Source organism: Hypomesus transpacificus, chromosome 17 (assembly GCF_021917145.1).
Source record: "Hypomesus transpacificus isolate Combined female chromosome 17, fHypTra1, whole genome shotgun sequence".
Classification (NCBI taxonomy): Eukaryota; Metazoa; Chordata; class Actinopteri; order Osmeriformes; family Osmeridae; genus Hypomesus; species Hypomesus transpacificus.
The window spans coordinates 12,274,602-12,298,609 of NC_061076.1; the positions used below are offsets into that span (position 1 = coordinate 12,274,602).

The following is a 24,008-nucleotide window of genomic DNA, read 5'->3' on the forward strand; positions in this document are numbered from 1 at the left end:
CACACTAATACGGTGTATTCGGACACTGAAAACTGAGCTTTTCGAATACGCTTCCCTAGCCGGACACATTTGAAAACGCCGGGTTCGCATAGTAGTATGGACGGGGTCCACGGAGGTTTTCAGATACGATGATGTTCAGTTGCTATGGCATTGAGGGTAGCTTTCGCTCTATAGCTATAATGTCAAGATGAACATGGAAGGTGAAAGAAATATGCTGCTCCATCTCTATAATTTATTTACAGAGTTTAGTTAGTGTACTTTAGGTACAAGTATTATCACTTAATAGATACGCGTTACTCCTACGCAGAAGGCGAGTGTTGTACTCAGTGTGCCTGAACGATAGGGGGACAAGGCGGAGAAGACGGTTTAAACCAAACATAGAGCGGCGATTCTGGGTGAGACCTGGCTGAACAGCTAGCTGGTGGGACAATTTTAAAACACCAAATAGTATTGCCAGAGGAGTATGTAAACAGGGCACCGTGGCGGGAGGGAGGGGCAGGAGTGGCGTAACCATGACAAAGATTGTCATGTACCCGTGTTAGTGTGGATGGCAAACATTTGGAAAACGATATGAAAACGCTAGTGTGGACGGAGATTGTTTGTTTTTTATTGATTGTATATTTTGAGTTTTATTCACATCCATTCTGCAGGTACAAAGCATTGTGTCAATCAAATTTGATTAGTTTAAAATCAACAAATATTCGTGATAATTAATTGTGATCTCAATATTGATCAAAATAATCGTGATTATCATTTTGGCCATAATCGTGCAGCCCTACTTTTGTCAGTTTCCAAAACGTTACCCAATTCTGCTTTCATGGTGCTTGTCTGTTTGGTTGCCACGGTGATAGCGCAGCTGTGATCGCTAACGAGCTGGGCAGAGAGAATAACACATTTAACTGGAATCCACACCTCAAACAAGTTAACCTAGACACAAAACTCTACGTCCAATCCAAAAACTGAAAAAAAAAAATTCAGAGAACCAAGACTCTCCCGAAACCAGACATGTCCTTTATATGTCTGTACGGTCAGAAATACGACTCTACCGGCAGTTTTAAAATTGTCTTCCTTTCGGCCTTCTCTGACAAATTTTACCCACCTCTCCATTGAAGGCTGTTCTCGCTTCAAGGCTCAAAGCTGAAAATGTGAGCTCTTTAGTAGTTACATTAGCTGAAAGAGGAAATGTTTTCCTACATTTTAAGGTATAACTTGTTTCTGTAAGTGAAATGTCTTGTGAACATTTTAAAGGTTGAATGGTGTCTCTAGCTGAAAGTATGCTGAAGCAGTTAAGTTTGAAAGAGGAGGAAGCTTTTTAATGATTTGAAAGGATTTATCATTACTTTTAATGGGAGAATAATTTGCACAAAAACCTTAATTCTTTTAAAAGTATAAAAGTGAGAAATACCAAAAGTCATAGCCAACATCTCCTGAAAGGAGCTGATTGTTTTTTTTCAAAATTGTAGGAATCGGTGAAAGTATTGTAATGTTCGCCTCAATGCTGCAGTGTTAGATGAAGGAGGCGAGGAATGGTTTGCAACTTCCTTGCATTTATTTAAGCAAAACAGATTAATTCTGATCACTGTTGGCCGTGACCACGCCGTGTACTTTTCTAGTTCTTTTACCAACCACCAACCGAACTTTGCTCTCTCTAACCCCCCCTCTCGCGAGACAATCCCCACCAATAGGTCTCAACAGCAGAACCACATCAACCTTGCTGATAACATTAGTGCATAACACAAACACATGTAAATATTCGTCTAACTGATTGACTGACAATAACAGGAACACAATAACTCAGCTCGTTACACAGCCCCCCCTCAACAAAGTCCCTCGTCCTGAGGGACTACACAAAGTCTTTGAGATGGCCCGGCCGACGTCTCTGTCTCCGTCGCAGTGGATGAGTGGGAGACGCCGACGCCTCTGCCTGGTGGGGGGGGCCACGCCCCTGTGCAGTGAAAGGTGTGTGTGATGGGAAGGGGGGAGGAGGGGTGTGAACAAGTGCCGTTGTCCCTCCCTACAGGCGTTTGGGAAGGGAGGGAGTCTCCTCTGTACGGGGCCAATCTGTCCCTGTGGAGTGCAACCGTCTTCCTGTTTCTCGGCAGCTGGACTCTGTACACTACTTCACCCAGCCGCTCCACCACCTGACAAGGCCCCACCCAAGACAGTCCAACTTGGGGCACCGCCCCCTTCTTCCTACGTGGACTGTGCACCCAAACCAGCTCTCCAGCTTGGAAGTGTGTACCCTTTGACCTCATGTCGTAGTTTCTTTTGTCTCATGCTCGCTTTCTCCAGCTGGTCTCGGGCAAAGATGTGGGCGGACTCCATCCGATCCTGGAGTCTTCTGGCATACTCTCTCCCTGGAGGAACAGCAGGGGTGTCAGGGGGTTTGCCAAAGGCCACCTCCACTGGTGTTCTTAACTCCTTCCCCAACATGAGGAGGGCAGGCATGCATGAGGTGGACTCCTGAACAGCAGACCTGTAGGCCATGAGGACGAGGGGCAGGTGCGTGTCCCAGTCACGTTGATGCTCCGCAGTGAGGATTGCCAGCTGCTTTGCCAGGGTCCTGTTGAACCTCTCGACGAGGCCGTCGCTCTGGGGGTGCAGTACTGTGGTCCGGGCCTTATGCATGCCCATACGCTCACACATGGTGGCAAAGACCTGTGATTCGAAATTCCTCCCTTGGCCACTGTGAATGGTTTCTGCCGCCCTTAAACCTGCTGAACATGCCCTCTACCAGAGCGTCAACCACTGTCTCTGCTTCCTAATTTGGGATTGCGTACGCCTCAGGCCATTTAGTGAAATAGTCCATGGCAACCAAGACGTACCGGTTGCCTTTATCCGTGTGGGGAAATGGGCCCATGACATTCACAGCAACTCTTTCCATGGGAGCCCCCACCGCCTGTTGCTGTAGTTGTGCGTGGGACTGGTCCGGGGGGCCCTTATAGGCCGCACAGAGGCGGCAAAAGTCCTCCACGTCCCGTCTGGCTCGCCCCCAGTAAAATCCCTGACGAAGCCGGCGGAGTGTTTTGGCTACTCCGAAGTGCCCCGCCCCAGTGCTCCCGTGGTATGTTCTCAGCACAGCGTCTCTCAGTGAACTATCACCTGCCACTTTTCTTCCCCCGTGGCAGGCTCCTTCCAGGCTCTCTGCAGTACCCCCTCCCTCACTCTCAGCGCATCAAACACTGCCCACAGCCCTTTTGTTGCAGTGGAGCTCCCCGTCACCTCTTCCCAGGGTGGTCTTTGTCCTGCTTCAACCCACTGTCGCACCAGTTGTATGTCCCTGTCCTGCTCCTGTTGTGTTTGCCACTCAGCCACGTCAACCATCCTCGTTCCCCGGCAGACTGGTCCAGCCCCCTCGTGCATGGGGCACGTCTCCTCCTCGATACGGAGCTCTCTCTCTCACGCGCTTCTCTCCGCTCACAGTAACGGCACCCACCCAGAGGTATGATAAACTCTTTCTCCAATCTGTAGGCTGCAGCCGGCTGCGGCGCTGCATAGGAAGCTTTTTAATGATTTGAAAGGATTTATCATTACTTTTAATGGGAGAATAATTTGCACAAAAACCTTAATTCTTTTAAAAGTATAAAAGTGAGAAATACCAAAAGTCATAGCCAACATCTCCTGAAAGGAGCTGATTGTTTTTTTTCAAAATTGTAGGAATCGGTGAAAGTATTGTAATGTTCGCCTCAATGCTGCAGTGTTAGATGAAGGAGGCGAGGAATGGTTTGCAACTTCCTTGCATTTATTTAAGCAAAACAGATTAATTCTGATCACTGTTGGCCGTGACCACGCCGTGTACTTTTCTAGTTCTTTTACCAACCACCAACCGAACTTTGCTCTCTCTAACCCCCCCTCTCGCGAGACAATCCCCACCAATAGGTCTCAACAGCAGAACCACATCAACCTTGCTGATAACATTAGTGCATAACACAAACACATGTAAATATTCGTCTAACTGATTGACTGACAATAACAGGAACACAATAACTCAGCTCGTTACACAGCCCCCCCTCAACAAAGTCCCTCGTCCTGAGGGACTACACAAAGTCTTTGAGATGGCCCGGCCGACGTCTCTGTCTCCGTCGCAGTGGATGAGTGGGAGACGCCGACGCCTCTGCCTGGTGGGGGGGGCCACGCCCCTGTGCAGTGAAAGGTGTGTGTGATGGGAAGGGGGGAGGAGGGGTGTGAACAAGTGCCGTTGTCCCTCCCTACAGGCGTTTGGGAAGGGAGGGAGTCTCCTCTGTACGGGGCCAATCTGTCCCTGTGGAGTGCAACCGTCTTCCTGTTTCTCGGCAGCTGGACTCTGTACACTACTTCACCCAGCCGCTCCACCACCTGACAAGGCCCCACCCAAGACAGTCCAACTTGGGGCACCGCCCCCTTCTTCCTACGTGGGCTGTGCACCCAAACCAGCTCTCCAGCTTGGAAGTGTGTACCCTTTGACCTCATGTCGTAGTTTCTTTTGTCTCATGCTCGCTTTCTCCAGCTGGTCTCGGGCAAAGATGTGGGCGGACTCCATCCGATCCTGGAGTCTTCTGGCATACTCTCTCCCTGGAGGAACAGCAGGGGTGTCAGGGGGTTTGCCAAAGGCCACCTCCACTGGTGTTCTTAACTCCTTCCCCAACATGAGGAGGGCAGGCGTGCATGAGGTGGACTCCTGAACAGCAGACCTGTAGGCCATGAGGACGAGGGGCAGGTGCGTGTCCCAGTCACGTTGATGCTCCGCAGTGAGGATTGCCAGCTGCTTTGCCAGGGTCCTGTTGAACCTCTCGACGAGGCCGTCGCTCTGGGGGTGCAGTACTGTGGTCCGGGCCTTATGCATGCCCATACGCTCACACATGGTGGCAAAGACCTGTGATTCGAAATTCCTCCCTTGGCCACTGTGAATGGTTTCTGCCGCCCTTAAACCTGCTGAACATGCCCTCTACCAGAGCGTCAACCACTGTCTCTGCTTCCTAATTTGGGATTGCGTACGCCTCAGGCCATTTAGTGAAATAGTCCATGGCAACCAAGACGTACCGGTTGCCTTTATCCGTGTGGGGAAATGGGCCCATGACATTCACAGCAACTCTTTCCATGGGAGCCCCCACCGCCTGTTGCTGTAGTTGTGCGTGGGACTGGTCCGGGGGGCCCTTATAGGCCGCACAGAGGCGGCAAAAGTCCTCCACGTCCCGTCTGGCTCGCCCCCAGTAAAATCCCTGACGAAGCCGGCGGAGTGTTTTGGCTACTCCGAAGTGCCCCGCCCCAGTGCTCCCGTGGTATGTTCTCAGCACAGCGTCTCTCAGTGAACTATCACCTGCCACTTTTCTTCCCCCGTGGCAGGCTCCTTCCAGGCTCTCTGCAGTACCCCCTCCCTCACTCTCAGCGCATCAAACACTGCCCACAGCCCTTTTGTTGCAGTGGAGCTCCCCGTCACCTCTTCCCAGGGTGGTCTTTGTCCTGCTTCAACCCACTGTCGCACCAGTTGTATGTCCCTGTCCTGCTCCTGTTGTGTTTGCCACTCAGCCACGTCAACCATCCTCGTTCCCCGGCAGACTGGTCCAGCCCCCTCGTGCATGGGGCACGTCTCCTCCTCGATACGGAGCTCTCTCTCTCACGCGCTTCTCTCCGCTCACAGTAACGGCACCCACCCAGAGCACAGGGGCGGCGGGATAGGGCATCTGCGTTGGTGTGGCTGGCTCCGGCCCTGTGTACCACTGTGAAAACATAGGACTGCAGCATTTCAATCCAGCGTGAAACTTGGCCCTCTGGTTCTCTGAAGGACATCAGCCACTGAAGCGCTGAATGATCCATCCTGACAGTGAAGGGGCGGCCACACAAGTAGTACTTGAAATGTTTTATTGCCGCCACCATGGCAAGGAGCTCTCTCCGCGTGACGCAACCCCCTGTCCATACAGAAGGCAGTCTTTGGTCTCGCTTCAGGGCTGAGTGGCACCTGCCAGTATCCGCTACGCAGGTCGAGTGAAGAGAACCAGGAGGAGCCAGACACCAAGTCTAGTGACTCATCGATCCTGGGTAATGGATATGCGTCCTTTTTGGTCACACCGTTCAGCGGTCTGTAGTCCACGCAGAATCTCATCTTGGAGGTCTTCTTTTTCGAAACCATCACCACTCCCGAGGCCCATGGGCTGTCTGACGGTTCGATAATGCCATCTCTTTGCATCTCTTCCACCGCTCTGTCTGCAGCCTCACGGTGAGCAATGGGGAGGCGCCGGGGACGCGTCCTGATGGGCTGCGCATCCCCGGTGTCTATTTCGTGTTGCACCAGGTGTGTCAGGCCCACTTCATCATCTGATAGTGCGAAAATGTCTGTAAAGTCAGATAACACCTCCCACAGCTCCTCTTGCTGCCATTGCTCCAATTGGTCACAACTCTGTCTCCATATCTCTCTCACCGCTGTCAACCTATCTGTCCCTTCTACCGTAGATGACTGGGCTAGGGGAGATGGACTGGAGTGTGCAGAGATGGGCTGACCATTGCTAGGGACAGGGGTCACCAGTGGCAGGGGACTGTGGTTTGGGAAGGCATTGCCCTCTTCTGGGGTTTCCATGTCGTGGCAGTATGTCTCCACGGCTGTCCCGACCAGGGGGTGTGGCTTTGAGGACTGTGTGGGTGGTATCATCCTGACAGCGGGGCCCCCGGGAAAGGTCAATGTGTTCTACCCTAGGTCCAGCAGGCAGCGCGCAGACCTCAAAAAGTCCAGCCCCAGGATACAGGGGTCCTGCACCTGCGCCACCCACACTGTAAAGTCCGTTGCCTGACCTCTCACATTCAACGTCACCCTCCCCATACCAAGCATAGGAGCCAGCTCACCAGTCACTGTCCTTAGCTGCACTGTAGTCTGCTCCAACTGTGTCCCCTCCGGAACTACATCTTGCTGCATCAGTCGCTGTGGAGCAAGGGCGGTACATGAGGCCCCACATATGGTGACGGGAATGTGGCAGAAATTCCCAGCATGAGTCCAATCCACCACCATCGTGGATTCTGTGTTGTCGTCTGCTTCAGGGCGAAGTGGAGCCCCCCCACCCCGCCTGTGCTGTTTGGATCCCCCTTCCCTCGATGATGCAGCATGGGACATAATGCCAGGGGTCCGTATCATCCCATCTATACGGGCCCCTGTCCGTTTCCCTGATCGTTGGAGTGCTTGGGGCACTGTCTGAGGAGATGGCCAGGTTCTCCGCATCCCCAGCAGACTAGGGGCCGTTGACGAGGGCGCGTGGTACTTTGTGGCGAATGCGTGGACACAGCCCGGATCAGTTCAGTAATTTCAGCCACCCATGCAGGCTTTACTTGGGCTGTGTCGGTGCATGCAGCGGCTCTCACCGTAGGACCACCCTCACCAGGGCCGCTTTCCATGGCCCCGCCCTCCACAATCGCCCTTTCCAGAGCCAACTCCAAAGCTTCCTGTAAAGAACGGGGGTGGGCGAGCTGGGTCTGAACGCGCAAACCCCGGGGGTTATGGCCTGGATAAACTGGTCCCTGGCAAGCTCCGTCTGTACTGCAGGGGGCATGTGGGCATAAGCCCTCTGGGCTAAGGATTCAATGTCATTAGCTAAGACACGGAGGGGCTCCCCACAGTGGCCAAACCGTCTCTGTAGGGCTCCAACAAGAGCTGCATAATCATTCCTTTCTTCTGGGCTGAGTAGTAACAGGCACGCTAGTGCATCATCTGTAAGGCATAAGGCCAGCTGTAGCGCTTTGTCACTTACCGACCAGCCCGCAGCTAGCAATAGCAGTTCAAATTGGGCGTGAAATGCCTGCCAGTCTGCCTTACCGGAGTACTTTGGTGTTTTACACGTGGCCTGGTAAGCATGGGCACCGACATTTTGCCACACAGGCTGTGCATTCTCTCTGCGGAAATCCTGAGGTCGGGCCGACAGTCCAGTGAGGTAGCCGTCCTCACATCCTCCGCTCTGTCGGGGGTCAGCGGGGCCCATACCCGCGTCGTTGGCCATGCTCCTTGCCGCCAGCTTCAAACGGGCCTTGGTCTCCGCAGCGCGCTCAAACTCCGCCGCCAGACCCTCCGCACGGGCATAACTGTAGCTCACCTCCTCCTCCTACAACATGAACCACAAAAAGTGCAGGACTGTATCTGTACAAGAACAATCAACAGTAAAATATTTCACAGTGAGTACAAGACTTAACTTCGTTATAACTAACCTACAAGAGCAACACGTCACTTAATAAGAGTCATTGTGATCCTGGGGGAAACTAACATCAGGTCCAGCCAAGCATTCCTAAGTGCCGTTGTACTCCCGGAACAAGTGCGTCTTGAGCCTTTTCTTGAAGGTGGGGAGACAGTCTGTTTCCCTGATGGATGTGGGGAGCTGGTTCCACCAGCATATACTTCAGAATCTATCAATATAACATTGATAAATGGTTTTGTAAGTAGATTACAATAAATGGGGTATCATAGTTGACTGACTTATTATAACACAATAGGAAGTTACATTAAAACATCAAATACATCACATAGAAAAGATAGAAGGGTAGCACAGAATATCACACATTAATCCTTATCATCCCTTATGTGTCCTTCAAATCAAATCAAATGTATTTGTATAGCCCTTTTTACACGCAAGCATGTCACAGAGGGCTTCACATACGCCCATAGAACTGCCCCTCAACCAACCTAAACCCTCAAGGAAGACAAGGAAAAACTCCCAGAAAAACTCCCAATGGGAGAAAAAATGGAAGAAACCTTGGGAGGAGCAATTCAGAGAGGGATCCCCTCCTCCAGAGACGGTTGGTAGGAGAGAGGAGCAGAACACAAGCTAAACATAGTCATACAGTGTCAATGGGTTTTGAAACACCAAAACCCATTGTTCGCCTTTGTAGACGTTGGATGGGACCGGGAAACTCGCTGTTGGCCGTCATGGAGACTGGATTCCGGGTGACGACCTGGTCCAACGTTGGCAGACCGACGACCAAGCAGGTCCTGACAGCTCCAACCCCCCACACCACAGGGAATGTGTGGGGGGGGGACAGAGAGAGGAGAGCAGGGATTAGAGAATGCCAGGAGCAGCTAACAGTTACAGTCATGATAGAATGAGATCCCCACCGGTCAAGTGTGGACTAGTGCAGCAATTTAACAGAGCTAAAAAGGGTATTTGATGCAGCCCCACACACCAAAACAGCGACAGCCCCCCTCGGTTGGAACATGAAATCTGTTCCAGGGGAAAGAACTCTAAAATAGGTTATACTTATACGAATAAGGATGAAAACAACCAGTCCCCCGTTGTCTCCAACTAGTAATAAAAACTATAATAGTAACAAGATACAGTAACCGGTTTACTTTATTTGTAACATCTAGATGGGCAATGTGAACATAAGCTATAATTACAATTTAAAAGTGACATGTGATACACACATAGGCAAGCACACACCCCAGGTTTACATAGAAAGTACACACATACTTCCTTTTAACAGTCATAGAATTGACTAAACAAGAACGTTTTTAATCTAGTTTTAAAATGTCGAAATAGTATCAGCCTCCTTAATTGAGATGGGTAATTTGTTCCAGAGAAGAGGTGCTCTATATGAGAACGCCCTACCTCCAGCTGTTTTTTTCTTAACTTTGGGTATTACCAGATAGCCGGCATCTTGAGATCTTAGAGTCCTAGCGGGGCAATAGGGTGCAAGGAGACCGGAGAGGTGCAGTGGTGCCAATCCATGCAGAGATTTGTAAGTTAGTAGTAAAACTTTGAAATCAGCTCTGGCTTGGATAGGGAGCCAGTGTAAAGAGATATGAGTAGATGTTGTATGATCAAACTTTCTTGTTTTAGTCAATATTCTAGCAGCAGCATTTTGCACCCGCTGTAAATTTTTTAGGTATGTAATTGGGAGGCCAGAGAACAACACATTGCAGTAGTCCAATCGGGATGTAACAAAAGCATGTATTAGGTTTTCAGCATCATCCTTCGAGAGGAATTTTCGTATTTTGGCAATATTACGTAGATGTAAAAATGCGGTTCTGGTGATTTGCTTAATATGGTACTCAAACGAAAGGTCTGGGTCCAATGTGACTCCTAGATTTTTTACCAGCTGGATTTGAGAAACATTGACGCTGTCTAAGTCTAATGTCAGATTGGATAAATTATTTCTGTGCTTTTTTGGGCCAAAAATTTGAACCTCGGTTTTATCCGAATTAAGAAGAAGGAAATTTGCTGTCATCCAAGTTTTCAACCCGGAAACACATTTTTCCATATCATGTGGAAATTCTCCAGTCTTTATAGACATGTATAGCTGAGTATCATCTGTATAACAGTGAAAATTTACCCCAAAACTTTTAATTATGTTTCCTAAAGGCAACATATAGAGTGAAAATAACAGAGGGCCTAGAACTGAACCCTGTGGTACTCCGTATTTTACAGTGGAGCTCCTGGATGAGCAACCATCATAGTGGACATATTGTGATCTATCAGATAGATATGATCTAAACCACTGAAGTGAAGGACCAGAAATCCCAACATAGTTCTTCATACGTTCCAGGAGAATCTCATGATCCACAGTGTCAAGAGCTGCACTTAGGTCTAGAAGAACCAGGACGTAGCTGAAGCCCGCGTCAGAGGCTAATAATAGATCATTGACTACCTTGGCTAATGCAGTTTCAGTGCTGTGGTGAAGACGAAATCCAGACTGGAGAGGTTCATAGATCTGATTTGAGGAAAGGTGCTCAGTAAGCTGTTTTGCCACAGCTTTTTCTAAGATTTTGGAGAGAAATGGCAAATTTGAAATTGGCCTGTAATTGCTAAGACAACCTGGATCCAGGTTTGTTTTTTTAAGAAGGGGCTTAATAATAGCTTGTTTGAAATCGTCAGGGACTTGTCCAGTTACAATAGATTCATTAATAATACTAAGCATGGGTGGTCCAATAATAGGGAGAAGCTCCCTACAAAGTTTGGCAGGGAGGGGATCGAGAAGGCAGCTAATGGGTTTTGAGGAATCTATCAGCTTGATGAACGCTTCCATAGAAATAGGGTTAAAGTGAGTGAGAGCCTCAACATGCAGCATGCTGGGTACAGAGGGAAAATCAGTGGTCATGGCCACTCCTCCAGGACTAGTCTGTAGTTTGTCCCTTATTGCATAGATTTTTTGGTCAAAGAAATCTAAGAAATCATTGGGAGAGAGATCTAAACTAACACAGAGTGTACTTTTCTTCGTGAGTTTTGCAACAGTATCAAATAAGAACTTAGTGTTGTGTTTGTTCTTACTAATCAACTTAGAGAAATACTTCAACAGTGTAGTCCTTGAGAAATGTTATGTCCCATCATAACTGTCCTGTTATGATGGGACTCTTAATGGTCAATTCCTTTGTTCTGGCTAGCAGAATACTGGCAAGTATTTTTGCCAGTATTCTGGTGAGTAGCCTTTTGGGAAGAGAGAAGTTAGGTCTGGCATTGTTCCTCTGATAAAAGCCTTGGTGGCTCTTCTTTAAAGATAAAGGCATCATATGAAGTGAAATGCAAAGTGAGTTCTTAAACTCAGCAGCCTACCGTGGAAGAACTGGGTCGATGAGTTTGGCATTGTGTTGAGGTTAACTCTGCTACACTACAAACTCCGGTGTGTCAAGCGCTTAGTTTAATTTCATTGTGAATGCCTTTGTGAATCACATTAGTTCATTAACAAAATAAAATTCACTGAAGTTATCATACAGCCTCCGATGTGGCCTCCTAGTGCACACACTAGGGAAGCATATGCTGCGAGCTGAACACGACTGAAAAAGATCCATTGCCAAATTGGCTGCTAATTATATTTTGGAAAAGTCTAAATGCTTATCCAAACAATATCAACACTGCACTACGTTGGATTATAAAAAGAACACCTGTAATGTGAACTTTGCAGAGTGCCTGGTTCTCGAGATAATCGTTGGAAACTCGCTATCCTAAACTCCCATTCTAAAAACACACAGGCAGACAAGCAGACACAGAGATTCCTGGCATTATTAGAGAGATGGGGAAGACACATCTGAAGGAATAGCTTTGTTGGCATAAAGCGGAAGGGACCCATTAGAGAGTAATGTTTTGCTATATATTTTTGTATGGACTAGCAAAGTAGTTAAATCAGGAATAATAAATAATACCTGGGAAGTGTGAAGGATGTTTTTTACAGAATGATAAATGTACTACAGTGTTTGGAGCTTAGACCCCACGGGAATTATAGATCAACGGGCACCTGCCCAACATCTGAAGAAGAATCCCCCACGGAGTCAAGACACTGGTGGCGGTGGCGCAAGCCGACGACCAACTAGCCGAAGAACAGAGACAAGGAACCGGGTGGCGATGGGGAGGGTTGCGCACTTGATAGCATGGACAAACTACACAGGGAGAGAATCGTATTTAAAGGCACGGGATCATGTGACAGCTTTAATTGATAGACGGGAGCGTTAATCGAACTGAACCCAGATGACGGCCCGACATAGGAACGGGGGAAAGTAGAGCGTTCTTAGCGGGGGGAGTAAGTAATATACATTATCGAGTATGCCCGAGTGCAGGGATCGGTCTTGCCTGACTGAACTTGCGCTAAGCTTCATTTGCTGGACTTTGTTGAGAACTGTTTGCTTAGTGTTTTATTTTTGTTGCAGTGTGAAGGTTAGAGCTGTGTCACAAACAGACTTTTGTAATGATCTCCCTCATCTCTGGCCATCACCTGTCTCTCATCACCTCTCTCTTTTTCTTTCTCTCTCGCTCACTCACTTTCTTTCTCTGTCTCATACTATCTCTCTTTTTGTCTTTCTTGCATTGTCTTATTTATCCCACCCCCACACACACACACACTACTACCACCACCACCACCACCACCGTTTGTCTTTCTCCCGCCACCCTCTTCTACCTTCTATCTCCTACTTCTTGGCTTGGCACAGAAGGAGGCCTGTGAGTTCCACAGACCGTGTGACAGGCATGTGCATGCAATTCAAATGTAACCTCAGGGATAGAACAACAATAAAAGAATATCCGTCCACGTGTTTGAAATTGGACACCTACAAATCTAACTCTCACTGCCTCGCAGACAGGTCAGAAATGTACACCCCCTGTTCCCTCCCAACATATCGTACTTGTTTTTTAGACTACTTTAGCCCACTAAATACCCATACTCCACAACATGCACATTGAAACTTCTCTAGGAAAAAACTTGATTTGGGTTTGTCAATTGGTTCTAACATTTATTTTCACACTTTGAGTGGTCCCTTGACACATACAGTACTGTACACACATACAAACTATAACCATTAGGCGCAGTCTTCTTGTAACTCAATATGAAACAACTGGGGGCAGTATTTATTACTTGTGAACTGTGAAGAAGGCTCCCTCTACTATTCCTAGACTTATGGACATTTAGCTTTCATAATTTACAGGGACAAGGAACATAATCCAAGCGGATGTTTCATATCAGATGTAAAAATTATAACGTCATAATTTTCCGTCACACTTTGAGAGTTCCATCTTTGCACATTCAGCTCTAAGTTGACAACCTAAAACTGACCACCATAGTTGGAACAGGTTTTAGATGTTCCTCAGAATAATTCAATAACTGCAAATATAGAAGTAACATACAATTTAACACTTTTGCTTACTAAAGCCTGAAATGGGAAGTTTTTGTGACAAGAACCTCATACCTTTTCATCAAATATGTGGTTTAATTTCAGAATTTGAACTAAAATCAATATTCTTAAGTTTGCCCTGAACATTTCAGACATAGTTCAACAAAGATACAATTATTTTTCCATAAGCGTAAAAAAATAAAATGTAGGCGTGACGGGGTTGAGACAAGAGTAATGGGGTTGAAGATAGTACTGGGGTTGAAGATAGTAATGGGGTTGAAGTGACAAATACAGCTTAACATTTACATTTATTCATTTAGCAGACGCTTTTATCCAAAGCGACTTCCAAGAGAGAGCTTTACAAAGTGCATAGGTCACTGATAATAACAACAAGATTGCCCCAAAGCATTGCGGGTAGCCAAAAACAAGAACTACACATTGTGAACAACCAAAAAATAAGTGCTAAAGGGAAGAAACCATAAGAGCATGCAGTTAAGCAAGTTACAATTACACAACATGAATCTCTAAGTGCAGGTGTACCTGTAGGAAAGCAGTAAAATATAGGATTAACTAAAATAGAATAGAAATAGAAATACAACAGTTTAAATCAGCTACCACTAACCAACAAGAGCAACAGTCTAAGCAATAGTCATTGTGATCCTTGAGGAAACTAGCGTTGGGTTTGTCGTAAATAATTATTCCAGTTCCCGTGTATAGTGAAAATAAATCAGAGTGTCTAAGTGAGGAAAATCCTAAGTCCGTACAGGTCAAAAATAAACTAAGTCCAAAGGTTGAAAATTATTCCAAGTGTAGACAAGGGAGAAATAAACTAAGTCCAAACGATGAAAATTATTCTAAGTGTTGACCCGTCAAAAATCAGGCTAAGTCCCAACGTTGAAAATTATTCTAAGTCCAAACCAGTCAAAAATCAGGCTAAGTCCCAACAGATGCACTGAAACTCAAAGTATTGATGCAAAGGTTTATTCCAACACAGGGTAAAAAAGGTATCCAAGTGAGTAAGCTCCCAAGAGCAGACTGTCCGTTTCTCTCCGGACAGTCCCTTTTATACTGTATTTTCTGCCTATTATTTGTGTCATTTTTTGCTATTGGTACAATACAGTTGGTCACAGATACATTATGCATCCTCACATTATTGGTACCTTTCTGTTGATGACCATTTCTACGCTTTGTCACCCAATTGGCCCGTATACTAGGGTTTCTGATTACAGAAGCTGGGTCACGTTGGCATCTCTGTCCTTGCATAAATCTGACCATGTCCAGGCTCGTGTTGGGTGCACACTTATCTTGGTTTGGAGGAGTTTTCCTGCAGCTTGGCCTTATGTGTACGTTCTAATTTACGGCTAGGCCTCTGCATTCCTTAGAGTGGTACTTTCCTATCTTCCTTTGCTAAAACCAACGTTTCACACCTCTATTGTTTTTACTCAGTCAGAGCTTAGCATCACATTTCCCATAATACAACTTAGAGTATAATATAAGGAATAATTGAGACATTCACTTTTCAATTAGATAGTTCCATAAATGTAACCCATCTCCATCATTTTCAGCAGGGTGACGTAATTCTCTTCATCAATTCCCCCCTTTGGGACTTGCAAAGTCCCATCGTTACTAATGATGGGATGAGATTACAACTATCAAATAAAACAGTAGTAGTTACATAAAGATGATATGGACATGTAAATGTGAGAATACTGTCAGCTCGTAAAACACAACTGATAACAAGACCATTCTCTTCCATTATGCAGTTGAGGGAATAAACAGTAATGCAGACCTATGCATTATCAATTTTCATCTTGTGCATAAATGTCATCATGTGCGAAGCTTTACCTTGGTGGCCTGGTGGTCTTCCTATCGCCCAATACTCGCATAAGCTATCAGCTTATAGCAACACATAGCAGGGGAGTGAAGTAAAAGGGTTATGGGTGACGGAAACTCCCCGTAGCCCCAATGATGCACATGGCGCAGGACATCAGGGCAAACTATGCTCATAATGCGACATGAGTATCTGTTCCAGCCTCTACCTAAGTATATAAGACAAACTGAGTCATCGCTAGTTGTCATACTGTACTATCCCGCTCATCCACCATCCACACTTCGGAAGCTTGGCACTGAGGTCCTGATTACTTATACAAAATTGGTCCGTCTCGTAAGTGTAAGATAAAAATGGTAAAAAAGGAAGAGTATAAAATATATAGTGTATGAATATACGTTGATTATACATATCACCCCAGCCAGTGGTCGTGACATATGAGATATAGGTGTTCGTTGCCACATGAAGATTTACTACCATTTCCCACCCAATGACTAGTGGTTATATGATGGGCTAGTGAGCAACGTGGTCATGTAACATTTAAAAATGTCCCCCTGCAGTATGCGAGGCTAACAACCAAAACAATGACATCAACACAACATTACTGCAGGGTCAGCAAACCAAAAACAAACAAGACATTGACAACAACACAACAGAAATCAGTTTGAAGACATGCAGTGAGGTTGACTGCGAGGTAATGTGGTATGATATCCATAACACTGAGGTAGATTGTGAGGTAAGGTTGTATGGTGTCCATAACACTGAATCAATTGTGACTTGTTCTTCGTGGTGATGGAGAACGAGTCCAACTACCCTTTGTCGTACTATCCACGTGGTGGCGGGTTTGGCGGGTAAATGCGTTGAGAGGTTCCCCACACCCGCTGCAATCTGTCCATCGTCTCTCTGAGCTCCTCATTCTCGCGAATCAGCACCCGATTATGGTGCTGAACTGCCAGACACTCGTCCTTCTGACGAGTGTCTTCCTGGCGGCGAACTCTCCACCGCTGAAGTGATTGCCCTCGCTTTCTAGCAGTAGCGAGACGTTGTCTAATCCTTCGGGACACACGTTGCTGGAGGCTCCTAAACTTAGCCCGTGACATGTCTCCGATCCGTTGTATGGCCTCAGTGGTCCAGGAACCGGTGATCATCATTTCGTCGTCTGCGTCGTCATCCGTCTCGTCATCAGGGCCCTCGTCCGCGTCGTCCGTGGATTCCCTCGCCGTTGGGCCCTCCGCTCCACCTGGTCTGGTCTGGTCTCCTGGAGGTGGTGGTTGGCCGCTGGATGATGGTGGTTGATCACTGGATGATGGTCCTGAGGGGGAGGCAGGTCTATGGGCTGGATCTGCCACTTCCTTTGTCTGGGGTCGCTGGGAACCTGACTTTCTTCTCCTACAGCGATAATTCTACACACTGGTATGGGGATTGGGGGACGCATGTCTACATCTCTAGGGGTCAATGGGGGTGGACTCTCTGGGGTATCTGGTACAGATGAAACCGGGGACACTAACTGACGTAAATCTAGACCTGGAGTTGGGGATTTCTGACTTGTTGGGGATGGCATGGATGAAGTTGGTGTCTGCCGGGGGGTTGGGTTGCCTTGGTCATTCTTCTGGTTGGGGTCGTCTGCCGTGTTCATCTAGTGACATAACACAAGATTAGTATTTGCCAAACTCCCCATGGTTTAGCTCGTACAGGTTAGATTTATACTTGAATTTTGGTGACTCCCCTAAATCCGTCATTTCTGTGTAAATCTCTAAATCGAGTTGGTTGTTAGTGGGAACCATATACAGTGATTCATCACTTTCCTCTCCTTTCGGATATACTTGTACGGGAAACTGTCCTGTTATTACTCCTGCCATCTTTTTTATCAGTCGCGCTACCAATGGCAATATGCAGCATGCCGCTACCACCACTATTATCACAATCATTGCCACAGCCATCGCTATCCCCCTCAGTAATTTAGGCCACGTTAAATTTGTCAACCAGCTCCATAACGCATTTGTTCCCGTCTTCCAATTGGAATGTATTACATGCTCCTGTCTTAGTTCTTTTAGATTAATCAGAGCTTTAGTAAGATTCCCCCCCTCCCCGGTGTGCATGGGAATGACGGTACAGCATTCTTCACCAATGAGATCGCAAACTCCCTGATCTTCTGCTAGTATGGTTTCAATGATAAACCTATTTTGCATGGCCATCAGCGAGGTGGCATGTAGTTGTTCTTTTACTCCTTCTAGGGCAGTTATTGTGTAGTTCATGAATCGTTGTTGGTTGTACCATAAGTAATTTATCCATCTGCTGTTACGTGCTATGTATTGAGCATTTATTACCTGACCGAAAAAGGGCAATGAGCCTGCTATACGTCCTGAGATGATCCAGTCATTACTTATGGCCATATGTTCAGTGGGCGTTCCGACCGGTATTTGGTCGTAAGAGATGTATACCGTGTCACCTGTCTTCCACTGAGTTTGTGTGTCTCTTTTTTGTTTGTTTTGTACTTGGCTTTGCGGTACTAACACTGTTACTTTTCCAGTTAGCATAACTGGGGTGCAGATACCCTCCCATCCCGGCTCTAACCTAATTTTAAGACTTTCGTCCCCTTCGCACAACCAAAATATATCTCCCAATGGTACTGTTCCTTCTGCGTAACTAGGTATGCGATATTGTTCAGTATCTGTGGATTCTATTTTATGGGTAATGTATTCACCGTCTAATACCAGCTGTTCGCACTTTATTGTAGCCGTGTTTGCCGTGGCGCACCGTCTGCCAAATACTTCCTGTTTACAACTCACTAATCCTTTGGAGTCAGTTAAGGCGTAGCGTTTAATCACATCCTCTATTTCCGTACCCCTTACTATACAAAATGGAAAAATTAGAGTTGGCGGGATCTTAACCAGGGGTGGCGCACTATAATCGCCCTCTTTTAACGTTTCATCTAGTTTGCGCGGACAGACCGTCTCATCCATACTCATACTTTGGTATTTTCTATTCGCCATGTACATAGACCAGTGCTTTGCTTACTGTACTAAGTCCGCACAGGACCCCAATGCACTGCCTGGGATGGGCCTGACCTGTGGAATCTTTTTTGCATTGTAACATGCTACACAGGTTTCCTGACTTACTTGCTGAGCTGAGTACTTCAGCCATTTGTAGAACAAGTTAGAATTGAGTTGCCCCGTTCTTATCGATTTAACTATGTCCTGGCTGCGTTTGACTCAACGGGTTACGGAGTATATTTTGATCATATTCCAGGCTCTCCGGGTATTCATTGTTTGTTTGGTGTTTACATCAATACATTGAGTTTTCAAGCATTTTATTGTTATTTTTGTCATTCCTTTGTCCCTGCACCTTTGGTTCGGGGAATAGCTGTAGATTAATACATTACTGGGGCCGGTTGTTATTATCACGTGTCGGTTGGGTGGGTTGCTGTATGTTAAGTTAACTTCCTCTGCTAATGTTATATACCCTAGGTTGGCTGCCATAACTCCTACAGCTAATGCACATTTTGCCATCTGTATATCATCCATAGATGTTTTTGACTCATTAATGGGCACTTCCCGTTGTGGCGTTGGGTCATATTGGTGATATGGGGTGGGTAAAACCTGTTGAGTTGAGTTAGTTTGGGGATACATGGTGGGTTTTGGGCGTGCTAGCATCCACATCAAACTACCTGCCAACACTATGGCTGTCCCTATAAGCATCATCCCTATCCCTAGCTGTATCATGGCTGCACAATCTGGGTTTCTTTCCTCATGTCTCAAGGTGATTTCACGCCTTGATACATTCTTAACTGCCCGTTGACCCTCGCTTTGGTACTCCCTTAACTGGCGAGCAGCTGCTGACAATGTTGCTGTTGTTTGTGACTCTCTGCTGGACCAGTCTGTGAGATCGTCTGAGTCCCTGCGGGGAGGAGTGTCCATCCCCATCCTGGAGTCCCTGCGGGGCGGTGACACCTGCCCCTGTTGTCTCCGGTAGAGCTGCTTCATTCCTAATCGCCTCAGTCTGTTCTGGATCTTCTGCTCTGCAGCAGTGATTTAAATGGTACCAAAACTTCTTACCGTCGACTTTTAGAGCTGTGTGGGTCGTTAGACGGACTCTGAAGGGACCCTCCCGTCTGGGCTCGTTCCACTTTCGTTTGAATACCTTCACGTAGACCCAATCTCCAGGCTCAACCGTCTGCAGGTTCTCTGGGATCTCTGCTTCCCTTTGCTCTGTAGCACCTTTTACCTGTGAGAACACTTCCTTATGTATTTGTGTTAAATGTAGTAGGTAGCTTTGCAGCTCCCTTTCCAATTTTTCTAGGGGAGGACCCGCAATGGGTCCTCTCAAATAAGGAACTGGAAGCGGTCTTCCAGTTGCCATCTCATGCGGTGTTAGAAATGTCATGCGGTTAGTACTTGAGCGCATTGCCATTAGTGCCAGCGGTAAAGCCTGTACCCAGTTTAACTTACCATCGGCCATGATCTTTGCTAACTTAGCTTTCAAGATACCGTTGGCCCTCTCGACTGTCCCTTGTGACTGGGGATGGTAAACACAGCCAAACCTTTGTCTAATACCTAGCATTTTCAATGCCAATTTAAAAGTTTCAGCCACAAAGTGCGGTCCATTGTCTGAGCTTATGCTATCCGGGATTCCGAATCTCGGAAAGACCTCTGTACACAGAAATGTTGCTACTGATCGGGAGTCTGGACCTGCAGTTGGTACCGCCTCTACCCATCTGCTGAATCGACATATTACTACCAAGATGTATCTCAGCCTTCCTATGCGTTGCGTCATGTCAACATAATCGATCATCAAATGTCGAAATGGTCCGTCAGGTGTTGGGATGTGTGATATGGGGGCAGGAAGTGTTTTCCTAACATTATAATGTGCACATACCTCACAATCGTGTAACACTCTATCAACTGTGGCTGCTAAGTATGGGGACCACCATACGGCCTGAAGACGACGTATAGGCTCCCCCCTTGCGCCATGGTCGCCGCCATGCGCATTCCTAACAGCAAAGCGTAACAACGAACTAGGTAGGACAAAATGTCCCTGACAGCTCCTCCATAGACCTTTGTGCGGTCCGTCTTGAGTGGTTTGTATCGCCCCCCGTCTCACCCACATGTCCTTTTCCTGGGGACTGACTCCGTCCTGTGCTAACACAAGGGAAGACAACGTGGTAAGAGGGGCAGGGTCCTCAGCTACCTGTACGGGTCCCATTACTGCCCCTGTTGCTGCCTGTCTGGCCGCCTCATCGGCCATATTGTTACCCTTGGCTATGAGAGTATCTGTCTTTTGGTGGGCTGGGCACTTAATAATGGCCAAGGCCGTTGGAACGTGCATAGCTTCTAAAAGGTGCGAAATGGAGCTTCCGTGGCTGATAGTTGTACCATCCGCTCGGCGGAAACCTCTCTGTTTCCATATGTTACCATACACGTGACACACACCATATGCATATGCAGAGTCAGTATAAACATTAAGACTCTTACCCGACGCCACCTGACATGCAGCTGTAAGAGCCTTGATCTCAGCCAATTGGGCTGAACATGGTTGGTCCACTTTTACAGATTGGAGTATCTCAAATGTGGAGTCATCCTTAAGCTGCACCACGCTGTAACCTGCATGGTTACCTACAGCATCCCTAAAGCAAGATCCATCCACAAACAATGTGAGGTCTGCTACGATGGGCTCATTGTGCAAGTCGTCGCGTGCCCGCATAAATACATCAGTTACATGAACACAATCATGTGGTGTCCCATCTACAGGTAACACCATCTTAGTTGCTGGGTTTACTATGCTGCACCTTTGAATGGTGAGCTCTGGTGCAGACAGTATCACCTCGTAGCCAGTCCGTCTGGCCTGTGTTAACACAAACCGGGGACTTGTGAGTAAGGCATACAGTTGATGGGACGTATATAACGTGACTGGGTGTTCCATGGTTAGTGATGATGCCTTCTTGAAAGCAAAGACAGCGGCTGCCAGTCCCTGGTAGCAGGGTGGAAGTCCTGCCTCTACATTATCCAGTTTTGTACTGTAATAGGCTAACGGTTGTTTCCCAATGGGCGTGTCCTGCAACAACACAGCAGTAGCATATCCAGACCGTTCTGCAACATATAGGTGAAATGGTTTTGAGTAATCCGGATTGCACACACTCACACTGCTCCTTTGAACTACTGCAAATAAGGATATCATCTACATATTGCAAGACGGTACTAGTGACGTGCAGGTTCTGCAGGTCCTGGGCCAACACTCGATTAAACACAGCTGGGCTGTCCAGGAATCCCTGGGGTAACCGAGGATAAGTCATTTGTTTGCCTTCAAAGGTGAAAGCAAACAGGTACTGTGAATCAGTGTGTAGGGGAACTGAGAAAAAGGCAGAGCACAGATCGATGACGGTGTACCATTTGGTACCTGGGGGTATGTTAGAAAGTAGTGTATGTGGATCGGGAACAATTGCCTTTGGAACGTCCACAATGGAGTTAATAGCCCGCAGATCATGTACTAACCGATAATCATTAGAATGTGGCTTCTTTATTGGAAAGATGGGTGTATTACAGGAACTTTTTGTCTCTATTAAGACTCCCGCATCCACTAAACCCCTAATCGTGGGTCTAATCCCGTCTATGGCGTGTTGTCGGAGTGGGTACTGCCTCTGGTATGGTAATCTTGCTCCCTTCTTCACTTTTATGTGTATGGGGTCTGCTGCCCGTATAAAACCCACATCCGTCTTATGTTTTGACCATAGGGATGGGGGCACCTGTCCTAACACATCTTCATGTTCCGACAATGGGCATTGATGTGATGGTGTCTTTACATTTACAACCACTATCTCAGCTGTCCCTACGTTGTAATTTCTCGCTGAAATTCTATGAAACCGGGCATCAGGAGATATGTGTAAGTACTTATTATTGGTGGGCCTCCAGTCTAACACTTGTGAAGCTGCTTTTATCATTGGTCCTAACTCACTAGATCGATGTCCTTCGGTTGTCATCAATGGGACATGCGGGGCTGAGTTCTGTACATGATACCATTCTCGTAATTCTGGTGGGAGTGTTACGGCTGCGGCTGCTCCTTCAGGGCCTACAAAAATATCCTGGCTGATGATGGAGTATTGTTTTTTATTGATCAGCTCCATCCAGCAGTCGGCATAGTCTGTGTAGTTTTGATGTTCGTCATATAGAAGAGTGCAGTGGAGCGGCATCTGTTGTGGTCTTGGTTTCCCTACCAATGCTTGGACCCACGGTTCCCATTCTTCCCATAATTGGATTAGTGAAGATTCTTGTGGGGCCAATTGTAGCCAGTACGCTAGCGGTGGTGTCCGGCTGTGATGATCTTGTGCTGTTACATTCATTAATGGACTTAAGCCATTTTGGAGTTCCTTTCCAACCATCACTGGCATCATCTGGTTTGCTGAGGGACCTTCATGGAACTCTATTTGCAGGCCGCGTTGAGTACACACAATGTTGGCTTTTAGTATGCAGAGAATGTCTCTTCCTAATAGATTGATGGGAGTGTGTGCGGAGTACAGTAGAGGCGCTACAATAGTTTTTCCTTCAATTTGCATCGTGAGTGGCTCCGTAAGTGGTATTACTTGTGTTTTCCCAGAAAAGCCTACAGTTCGGATGGATGAACTGGAGAGGGGGAGATTGAAGCCGTTTTTTCCAATGCATGAATACGTCGCTCCGGTGTCTACCATGAAGGCATGTTCTCGTCCTTGCACTGTAACTGGTATGGTGGGTTCTTCTCGTGGTTGTAGTGAGATAACTGGTGACATTATTGTTTCCCCCTCAGGCTTCTCCGGGCACCTCTATTGCCAGTCCGCTGCTGGTCCCCAAGACTGTGATGGACAGTCTCTTTTGATATGTCCTGGTTGTTTACATCCCCAGCACACATTAGCTTGTTGATTGTCAGTGCGATTGGGGTAGGACTGCGCTTGTCCGTTCTGATTGGGGTTGGACTGTGTTTGTCCATACTGATTGGGGTTGGAATGTGCTTGTCCGTACTGCTGTGGGGGTGGGCCTTGTCCATACTGATTGGGGTTGGACTGTGCTTGTCCATACTGGTTGGGGTTGGACTGAGCTTGTCCGTACTGCTGTGGGGGTGGGCCTTGTCCTCCTCCCCCCTGGGAGTTCCCACCTCGCTGCATAGGTCCACCTTTTCCCTTCCAGGATCGATAGATGCCATCTGGGGGTCCAATGTGCACATGGATTGGTGGCAGAGCTGTAGGGTTAACTATTGCTGCCTGTACTGGTCCTGTTGCAACAGGTGGCTTGGGTGGTGGCTGGAACATCACTGGGGCCAGGAGTGTCGGGTTCTCGGGAGCCTGGGGTGGTGTTGTTATAACCGGGGCTTGTGGGGCTTGCTTTGTCTTTTTTCAGCTTACACAGTTCTCCCAGCTGCAGTTGCGCTAGCTTGTTGACAAGTTGCTTGTTTAGTTCTTCCGCCTCCCGCTTATCTTTCCTGCCATTATCAACGTGATGGACAATGTGTTCTGAGAACAGTGGCCAGTCCATTTTCATCAGACCCACCACACCGTCCAGACACTTCTGTACTTCCAGTGGCATTGCCTTCTTCACCATTAGCATAAACAGTCTCTGTGTGGTGTTGTTCGTGTTCCAGGCACTCCCTGTCTCATCTCTCCATCTGCGTTGGAAAACA

General features: G+C 47.3%; 1 protein-coding gene across 1 annotated transcript; it reads right to left on the bottom strand.

Moving 5' to 3' along the window:
• Positions 1–21,126: 21,126 nt before the first annotated feature.
• Positions 21,127–23,328, bottom strand: LOC124479489. The gene is made up of 2 exons (XM_047038251.1): positions 21,507–23,328; positions 21,127–21,209 (listed from the first exon to the last, which is right to left on the bottom strand). Exons 1-2 carry the CDS (start codon positions 23,122–23,124, stop codon positions 21,127–21,129), a joined length of 1,701 nt encoding a protein of 566 aa, XP_046894207.1. The 5' UTR covers positions 23,125–23,328.
• Between the last annotated feature and the right edge of the window lie 680 nt (positions 23,329–24,008).